This window comes from Hippocampus comes, unplaced genomic scaffold (genome assembly GCF_001891065.2).
Source record: "Hippocampus comes isolate QL1 unplaced genomic scaffold, H_comes_QL1_v1.1 scaffold186, whole genome shotgun sequence".
Taxonomy (NCBI): domain Eukaryota; kingdom Metazoa; phylum Chordata; class Actinopteri; order Syngnathiformes; family Syngnathidae; genus Hippocampus; species Hippocampus comes.
In genome coordinates, this window is record NW_017806236.1 from 1,003,505 (window position 1) to 1,013,236 (window position 9,732).

Here is a 9,732-nt window from a genome sequence, read left to right on the forward strand (position 1 = left end):
GGAGTTTTGTCCATAAGGTGAAAATATATTTTTTTAACCCTTATTTATTATTATTTATTATTTCATCCCCAAATATGTTTTTCATTTTCATACGTACATTTAAATAGGTCTTTTCGTGTAAATTGGAAGTGATAAATAAAGTTGAGAATAGACAGAAAAAAACCCCACGCCAAAAAACAAACATTTTCTCCGAACCATTATCGCTCCTAAATATCGGTACGTAGGCTTCTTTATTAACTTAAAATATCTTAAACTAAATTAATCTTTTTGGTTTGAATAGTGTGTCAACTTTCAGTTTACAAAGAAATCCGCTTGCTAGATTGTTTTTTGTTTATTTATTTGTTTGTTTGTTAACTATTTAGCTCACTCGTTCGCAGATAGCGCTTGGACATTATGTGACGTCACTGACAAGCAGCCAGTTGGATTTGATTGTGTAATCATCTCCAAAGCAAACTGCTGTTGATTCAACAGCCCTGCTTTCGTGATTGGTTGATTCGGTTCAGTAGCAAGTCCGGTGTTTGCCCATTCGGGCTAAAACCGTGAGCTAGATGAGTGAGTGAGTTAAAAAAAAAAAAAAAGACCCCCACGTCACGTGATCACCTCCTCCTCCCAAACCATCATTCGAAGCCCAACGGTACATTTCTTTGGCGGATTTATCCGTTTCAAAGCGTGCATTTGGACGAAGATTCATCTCTAAGATGCTTTTCAAACAAAAACGTGGAATTCTAGCAACTCACTAAACGCAAGGTAAGTCGATTTATGCACATATTTCCATTCATACACTCCGTTGAAAAGGGTTGAAATCCAACCGGATTCCGTAGCCTCGCTGTCCGGGGGAAGAAGCGCGGATGCACCCGTGGCGTGACGCACAGGGTGAAGGACAGCGCTTCTCAATCGCCCGGCATCGAGATGCACGGTGTCCCACTGCAGTGCCATTGCCCTCGTCATCTTAGCTAAAAAAAAAAAAAATGGAATGCATTCCGTACCACAATGTATCCAACAACCTTCCCCAAAAAAGATTACGTTTGCGCAGAGAGAGCTTTAATATTCGGCGACAGAAAGATGCCCTTCGTGGCATCCACCATGCTATGCACCACCATGTCCTCTATAACCCGTCAACATGTAGCGTTTTTTGTTGTCTACGAGTATTGTGCAATACGTGAGTCCGGTTGGCCTGTATCTTTTGGCCTGTATGTATCACCATTCTTCCCGTTTCAGTCCACAAGGCCACGTTGCTCCAAGCTGTCATCTATATGACACAGCCTTCCTATCGGCTCACTTTTCATTCATTCTGCTGCACAAATAACACGGAAAGAGACTTTATTATGGGTGGATGCACTGGTATGACTGGGTAGCGCCTCTCACCTATTTGTATGGGGGTGGAAAATCTGTCACAAGAAGGCCTGTGCATGTCATGTTCTCTCCCTCTCTATCTCTTTCTTTTAGTACTTTTGTTTTTAAGACAGCTGATCTAAAAGCTATTCTTTGCAAGCGGAAGAAAATATACAGCTCTCATCATGGCAGGTATGCTAATACACCTTTACCACAGTCAGGATTAAAACATCGGGAATATAATGTTCCCATACAACAGCCTTTATGCATTGTAGACTGCTTTACTCAAGTATAGTTTTGCAATCGTAGAGAACAACTTCCCTCCCCTGCCTCGATTCATCCCCCTCAAGCCGTGCTTTTACCAAGATTTCAATGAGATCCCTGACCAGCGTCGCACCATGTGCAAGCGGCTCTACTACTTGTGGATCCGTAAGTGTTCCACGACCTCAACCCTCATGAGGATCAGCGGTTCAGATAATGGCTGGATGGAATTGTGGTGAAAGGGAGATTTAATGAAGTCAAAAAAAAATCGGGACTTGACTATCATTCTTTTTGTGGCAGTGAATAGTGCTACACTGGCTGTTAATCTGATTGGCTGCCTGGCGTGGATGTGTGGCGGAGGCGGGGCCACTAATTTCGGAATGGCTTTCCTGTGGCTCATCCTATTCACTCCTTGCTCATACGTGTGCTGGTTCAGGCCTATCTACAAGGCCTTCAAGTAAGCCGCTTCCACTTAAACGCATGACGTCATTCAAAAAATATACAGTATATAAAAAAAGACATAAAAAAGCGCTTGTTTCTAATGTGCAAATGTTTCCTCCCCTCAGGACGGACAGCTCATTCAACTTCATGGCGTTTTTTTTCGTCTTCATGGCCCAGGTTGTGATCAGTATTATCCAGACTGTTGGCATTCCGGGTTGGGGAGTCTGGTAAGCTTTTCAGATCGATTTAGCTGCCTCATTGGTTGTATTGTATTATACAACTTGCCAGACACATTTTTTTGAATGTACCGATACACCTGTACACTTCAAATGCCTGTAAAATCCTCTAACAAATACATCCAGGAAAAACAAACAAACAATTGATTACTCGAATACATGACCTATTTTGCTGCCCACGCTGCTCTTCAAATGATTTGTCCTATTTAAGTGCAGTTCTTAGAGTAACTGACGCAGTTTGAAACTGAACGTCTGTTTTGATGTGCCCACTTGAGAATGCCTCAGAATTTCGGCGCGTACGAGCTTATTGGTGGGTAATTTTGACTGAAACTTGTCAGCTAATCGAAGAAGGCGTTCCCCAAGTTATTTTTTTGGACCAGGTTTTATCACAGAAATATATATTTTTTACAACACAAAAGCTCAATTTCGATGGTCCGATTTTGAAAATTCTTGTTGCGTTGTACTCAAGTTGAAGTGGCCATTCCAACCAGACTGTTCATTTTGACAGACTGTCATTTTTCTGCGGTGCTCTATATTATTTTGAGGTTCATCGCAATTCACAGTCGCTGATGGTATAGTGGCACCTGAATTTGGAGCTGGCAATGTAGGTTAATTTCCCACCGGGTGATTGTGTGAATGGTTTTATGTCTATGCTGTATGTACCCTGTCTTGTCCAGGGAAACCAAGACAACGAAAGTATTCATAAAAAATGATGAGATTTATTTAAGAAAGAAAAAGAAAAGAAAAAAAACATGGAGGGACACCGTTCACAGATCTGTCAAGGGAGCCTTCTCCCCCTCTGCGTCTTGCGCTCTCATTTTATCTTGTTGGGAGGTGGTGAAGGTCAGCGCAGTTAGCATTTTGAGCAGCTACACGGAGTACAGACGAGTGCAATTTTGCTTATCCGCAAAATAACTGGTCAGCATTCAAAGGTATGCTCAGCATTTAATAGTACGAACAGTTACTTCCATTTAGCGCTGTTATATGTTAAATTCCCATTATAACCCTCGGCCACGGGGTCGATTGGTTAGGGCGTCGACCTCACAGTGCAGAGGTCATGGGTTCGATCCCGACTCCGGCCTTCCTGTGTGGAGTTTGCATGTTCTCCCCGTGCCTGTGTGGGTTTTCTCCGGGTACTCCGGTTTCCACCCACATTCCAAAAACATGCATGACAGGCTGATCGAACACCCTAAATTGTCCCTCGGTGTGAGTGTGAGCGCGGACGGTTGTTCGTCTGTGCGTGCCCTGGGATTGGCTGGCAACCGTTTCAGGGTGTCCCCCGCCTACTGTTGCTACAGTGCAGCAGTTTGGCACACTGGCAAATCATCATCATGTGCATCAGAAAGAAAAGACTTTGTTCACAATTTTGTTATGTTAACTGAACTTTCATACAGGTATATCAAAACTATTACATATCGGTACTCAGTATTGGTGAGTACCCAAAGAGTGAATTTGGCAAATCATCATGATCTGCATCAGAAAGAAAATATTTTGTTCACAATTTTGTCATTATGTTAACTGAACTTTCATACAGGTATATCAAAACTATTACGTATCGGTACTCAGTATTGGTGAGTACCCAAAGAGTGAATACTCGTACTGGTACCGGTCTGATCAAAAGTGGTATCCCTAATCAATACTGTATGTCAAACACATGACCTCTTTTGTTGTGTCTGTCAGTGGCTGGCTGGCTACCATCACGTTCTTCAGCACCAACATCGGCTCAGCCGTGGTCATGTTGATCCCTACTATCATGTTTACCGCAGTGGCAGTGCTCTCCTTCATTGCGCTCTCAAAGGTTACACACACATACACACACACACACACACACACACACACACACACACACACACACACACTCAGTTGAAGTCGCAGTACAAAATCCCTCCTCCATTTTTGGTTATTTACATGCCATCTCGTTCAGGTGCATAACTTCTACCGCGGCAGCGGTGGCAGTCTGGGGAAAGCCCAGGAGGAGTGGGCCACCGGGGCCTGGAAGAACCCCCACGTCCAGCAGGCAGCTCAGCAGGCTGCAATGGGGGCAGCCCAGGGAGCCATGCAGCAGAACCAGTACTCCGCAGCACCCACCTATAACTATGATGACCCCATGTAGGACAAGTCAAGGGGGGTTGTTCTTCTGTAGAAGAGATACAAAAAGGGATGAATTAAGAACACAACTCATAATTAGGTGCCCTTTGTTCACAAAGCTGAGAAGCAGAATAATGTAGGGGCGAGTGTTTGGTGCAAATGTACTGTACATTTATTGAACATCAGTGTGAATAAGTTACTTTTTTTCTATCAGTGAAGAGGGATTCGATCTCTCCCTGTTTTACGTCTTCACTGGCATCAACACTGGCATTTAATATGTATCTAAAATGTCTGTAACATCTAGCGTCTTTCTTTCTTTTTTTTTCTTCTTTTTTTTACTTTATTTAATTTCCAAACAGCCGAACAAGTGCCACTACATTGATATCATGCGGATTATTTCACTTAGCTAATCTTAGTATAGCAAGTTTGAGACCAGGAACACCAGCGAGTTAATGCGCACATATTCTTACACAAGAGTATTTAAAACCACAATATGACAGTCTTATGCTAAGTCGTATTAATAATAACTACTGGTCTGAATTTTAACACCAATTTTGTCAACTTTGGATCTTGTTTTCTTATGCTAAGCTAAAGATGTTAAGCTATCTCGTATCCTTTACGGCTGGGGCGCTATTGAAATATTAACAACAACCAACTTTACAATATTAACGCTTAAGACTCCCTTATCCTTAAGTCAAATATACATTTTAGTATCTTAATCTTGGTATGGGAGATGGAATCATTTGCACCAGTCTTTTTCATTTGTCAGAGGCCAGTTAGATCCTTTTGATTTCTAATCACATGTCATCACACAGTATCAGGTTGTACTTTCCTTACTATAATCATGAAATCTTTGTGGTACAGACTGGTTGTGTAAAAGCACAAACCATTTGTTGGAAGGGCCCGTGAACCTCCTTTACAGCAGACTGTTGGATTTAAGATGATATTCTTAATTATCTCAGTTTTCCTGCTTTACCTCTCAAGACGCTTGCTGTAAAAATTGGGCTGCAGATCTGCAGTTGATTGGATAAACATTCCAAATCGGTGTCTTGAATCTGAAAGTTGAGCATACAATGTGAATAGTCGATGTTGTCGGTGGTAATAGCAGTGTGTGATCAGTTTACCCTCTCTGACAATTCTCCTTCTTCCTGTTAATGCTAAAAAAACAAAAAAGCCTCCATTTTTCTCCAAGTTCTGGGTGTCAGAATCGTCATTCTGTGGCTGTCTGTGTTTTTCCACGAGTAGGTGTACTGTGATGTTTCTCATGAAGAAAATACAATATGAATCTCAATGAGGTGAAAGTTGGAGCTGTCAGTGGAGGTCACAAATCCAAATGTCTTCTAGATTCCCTCGTTGGTTATTATCAGTAACACCGTATTAGATTTGAAAGAAATGTACAAAACATATGTAACTGACTGCTTGTTAATTCCAAAATGTGACTTGTCTTGTCTGATTGTGATGACGTGGTATTCAATATGCAGTTTGTTTAACCTTTCCGTTATTTTATGTGTATTTGTTGCTGTTTGGATGAGTTTCAAGTACATGTTCATGTTTTTTTCCCCTCCACTTTTTTTTTTTAAATATGAATTTTGGTGCTCAGTGAAAACCATGACTGTCCAGCAATTTGAGGAGAGCAATAGCCAAATGCTTTAACCCGTACAATTAGTTGAGCTCCTCTATTTTGACTTTTGATGGAGAATGGGACTGCTCTCAAAATGAAAACCACTAATGTAATTTCAGTGTTTACGTTACATGTCCACTGGCTAACTTATGACTGATAGAGTGTAACAGTACAGGCTCAGATGTTCGTCATTGCACAATGGAGTGCAAAAAAAAGTGAAGTGTGAGTTTGTAGCGCACACTGTGGCTGACACGCTCCATCTCATCGTGCTGTATTCAAGCTTCCAAAAAGCCATTTCCTCCATTGTTTCCCGTGTGTACCATTTGCTGTTTGATATGTATAATCATGTACTATAGCTGAAATAAGTATGAATATAAAATAAGTTGTGGAAGTGCATAAAACATCGTGGATAATTTAAGAAACATTCATTTGAGGTGGATTTGAGGAGGTTGTGTCTCCATGAGGGAGTGCACAAATAATTTTTGTGGATTACTTTTATATTATTTGGTCCTACCATCATATTAAACAGTTATTGCTGCAATTTTCAGTTGGAATACCTGTTTTCTATGCACACAAATTCAATTATCTTCCAATGTGTGTGCTCTGTTGATTAAATTGCATGTTTGAAAATATTCGAGGCTTTGTGGATTCATCGACTAAAAAGCATCATTGTCACCAAGATAGCTAATATATTTCATAACTACCAAACTTGATTTGACATTTTTTGCCATTTCTTGGCAAACAAAATGTCCTTACAAATGACTTACAGTATATTCTCACGTGTTACAGTATATTCTCACGTGCATGTTTGTCTCCTTCGGCTTTCCGTAGCAGAAAAATAAGGATGTTTGGTTATCTTAATCTTCATAGTGTTCATCTGTAATGGTGTATATTGAGTTCTTGAATTTTAAAAAGGCATACGTGAAATCAGTAAGACAGTCATAATCGTAAAATTCTTTATTCATAAACTTGATGCAAGTTTACAAATTACTGTACATGGTCAAAATGTCTTCAAATGAAAAAAGAGAAAGAAAACCAAAGCAAGCAATTCATGCCAGACGCCATCATCTTCTGTTTGTTGGTTTAGAAAGATTCAACTTTTTGACTCAGTCCAGTTAAGAGTAGTGTGCAAGTCCATTCACCACTGCATTACTTTCAATCTTAAATTATCTCTCATTTCACCCCTTGGAGCAGAATTTTGGCATCCGCCGGTAGGCCACCACACCAGCAGATCACGATCCTCTTGAGGTGACACACCTGGACACTTGTGTGGATGTGACACCATGAAAGACAAAGATACAATGCCACCAGACCAGAGCTGCATTGCGATGATTCAGAGGAAGAGCTCTATTCGACATTTATGAATCACTTGCTGTGAAATTACACCGGGACTGATGGTGACTAACCATCCTTTGTGTTACTTTAGACCCATGAAAATTGTTCCTGAAATGTGAGCAGATTAGTCAGTGTCCCCTTTAAAACGTGTGCAGGTTACTTCAAGTTTGATTTTGTTGCCGTGATAACAGCCAAGTTAAGCCAAATATTGCATTTTTACACTACCGGCAATCCTTTCATTTCTCATGCCAAAAGCAACACACGAGCACATCTGCATATCGTAGCAATAAAGGACAGCCAGCGTACCCCCCTCTCCCACTGCGGGTAAACCCAACTGTCATGTAACAGGGTTGTGGTTGGGAAATCAACTGGGAAGGTGCAAACCACTACAATCAAGGTATGTCAGGACAAACAAATTGCACTATTACTAACCCAACAACCTTTGTTTACTCTGTGAGGCCGATTCCAGTGTGACTCTAGTGAAATGGCGTGGGGGAAAAAAATACATTTACAGCCAATACAACTGAGTGTCACACTGCAAACCGTAAAGCACATCAAGCCCGCGGCTTTAACTATGAGAACTCTTGCAGGGATGATGTGCGGACAGGCATAAGGCAAAAAGAGCTCCTCAACGTTTGTATTTCTGCTGGAACACATCATGATGTTTCTTAAAAAGCATCATGTTTATCAGCAATGAGCAGATTCTAAAGTCCCCCCGGCCCCTGACTATAACCCATCTCCTTTTGTGTCTTCTGGATCCAAAACTTTCTTTAAAAAGATTGAGTGGCAGGTCATTTCAATTTAAAGTTAACCATCCAAACTATTGACAACTGGCTCATTTATTGTCTGGGATGCTCATATAAAATAAACATTTGCTAGATAGTTTGAAAACAATAACTGTGTACCTGTTCATGAAAATCAACAAAATCAATAAAAACATGTGAGTTGACATGCCACTCCAAGGGCTTCAGAAAGACTTTTAAAACTCTTATTTAAAGTCCACTTTGTCAAAAGCAGCTAAGGAAACACCCCCCTCCCCCCCAACACACACACATTCGAACTGGAGAAAAGACAATCGAAGAGATACGATCAGGGCAGGCGACGCCCTCACATCATACGAAGGAATACTTGTCAGATGAACCAACAGATGGGTCTGCAAGAAACGTGATGCACTCCCAGCAAGTCAGAGGGGGGAAAAATACTCCAAAGAAAATGAGACACGTTGACCCATGTTCCGAGTGCATTGTGATTGCCGCTGCTTATCCATCCTCTTTTGGGGGTGTGTACCAGCCTGGGAAGAAGAACAAACCAGCTAACACCTCAATAGTGTATCCGAATATGTGCGTGAGCACTAATCCCCAAAAAGGGATCAACATCTACATACCGTTCTTTTCATGTATCTGCACAAGGGATTTGTATGACTGCTGTGCTCTGGCAAGATTGTACTGGTTCTATGAGACAAAACACAGCATTTAACAGGTTTTTATTGAAATTTGATGTGATGGCTAACTTCCCAAAAATGACCAGACTGATTTCTGTAACTCAAGGATTTTTGATTGTCTTCCACTTCCACTTCCAATTCCATCACTTCAAACTTAATTGTGTGTTTGCAGTGCTCTCCTCACGAGTACATACTACTCGGCCTGTCACGATCGACTTAATCTTCGAAAAATGAAATGGACACGATAGTTTTGTTTTTTTAGACTCGATAAATTGCGATCTACCTGCGTGTTTGTTGATATGCGTCATTTATATTACGTCATTTATTTACATTTCCTCCCGTCAGTGATCTTGACAAACACAGTTAATTGCCCCGAAACGTTACACCAGCAGCTTAAAAAAAATACAGGAACGATACTATCGTTTAACGTGATAGTTATTGTGGGGTTATTGTGACAGGCCTAAGTGCTTTCATTAAGTGCAAAAGGCTCTCTTAAATGCGGCAGTATGTCTCCCTTTAACACCTGTTTCCCCCCAAAAAGCACACAGACTGTAGAGGGAGCAAACGCACAACTCAGCACCCGTTATTCAGGATCAGGCTTCATGTGTGTGGTCTCTCACATTTGAAAAACGGTTATGATGTTAACATTGGCGTACCCCACTGAAATTCACATCATCATAATCCTTAAGCTGTTGATGGGAACCTGCAAGCATGACCAAAGACTCTTAAACATTCATAGCAGTAATTGAGTATGCAAGACTGGGTCACCTTATTCGCCCCAAACTGAACTCTGGCCTTTCCTTTCACTAGAGTTGCATTTATCTGCATGATTACAGATTCTATGGAATAGGCACTGCTCCAGCCCTGCGACGCGAAGGAGAGAGAGAGAGAGAGAGAGAGAGAGAGAGAGAGAGAGAGAGAGAGAGAGAGAGAGAGAGAGAGAGAGAGACAACAAAAAGAAAGTTTGTGCCTACCCC

General features: G+C 41.3%; 2 protein-coding genes across 3 annotated transcripts in view; one reads left to right on the forward strand and one right to left on the reverse strand.

Annotated features, from left to right (window-relative positions):
• Positions 1 to 409: 409 nt before the first annotated feature.
• scamp5a (secretory carrier membrane protein 5a) lies at positions 410 to 6,611 on the forward strand. The gene is made up of 7 exons (XM_019857258.1): positions 410 to 747; positions 1,447 to 1,524; positions 1,642 to 1,761; positions 1,894 to 2,050; positions 2,160 to 2,261; positions 3,951 to 4,068; positions 4,195 to 6,611. Exons 2-7 carry the CDS (start codon positions 1,518 to 1,520, stop codon positions 4,381 to 4,383), a joined length of 693 nt encoding a protein of 230 aa, XP_019712817.1. The 5' UTR covers positions 410 to 747; positions 1,447 to 1,517; the 3' UTR covers positions 4,384 to 6,611.
• Positions 6,612 to 6,921: 310 nt separating this feature from the next.
• The window catches only part of LOC109507598 (ubiquitin-conjugating enzyme E2 Q2-like), a 9,138-nt gene continuing 6,327 nt past the window's right edge, over positions 6,922 to 9,732 (reverse strand). For both annotated transcript variants that reach the window (XM_019857134.1, XM_019857133.1), the window contains exons 11-13: positions 9,524 to 9,619; positions 8,699 to 8,765; positions 6,922 to 8,605 (exon numbers count right to left, since the gene is read on the reverse strand). In XM_019857134.1, the coding sequence (XP_019712693.1) occupies positions 8,574 to 8,605; positions 8,699 to 8,765; positions 9,524 to 9,619 (195 nt within the window). In that variant the 3' untranslated portion in view covers positions 6,922 to 8,573. The remainder of the gene's footprint in view (positions 8,606 to 8,698; positions 8,766 to 9,523; positions 9,620 to 9,732) is intronic.

Coding starts and splice junctions, on each gene's coding strand:
- scamp5a (XM_019857258.1), top strand. Junction 2,051..2,159: donor CCTATCTACAAGGCCTTCAA/GTAAGCCGCTTC, acceptor TCCTCCCCTCAG/GACGGACAGCTCATTCAACT. Junction 2,262..3,950: donor ATTCCGGGTTGGGGAGTCTG/GTAAGCTTTTCA, acceptor TGTGTCTGTCAG/TGGCTGGCTGGCTACCATCA.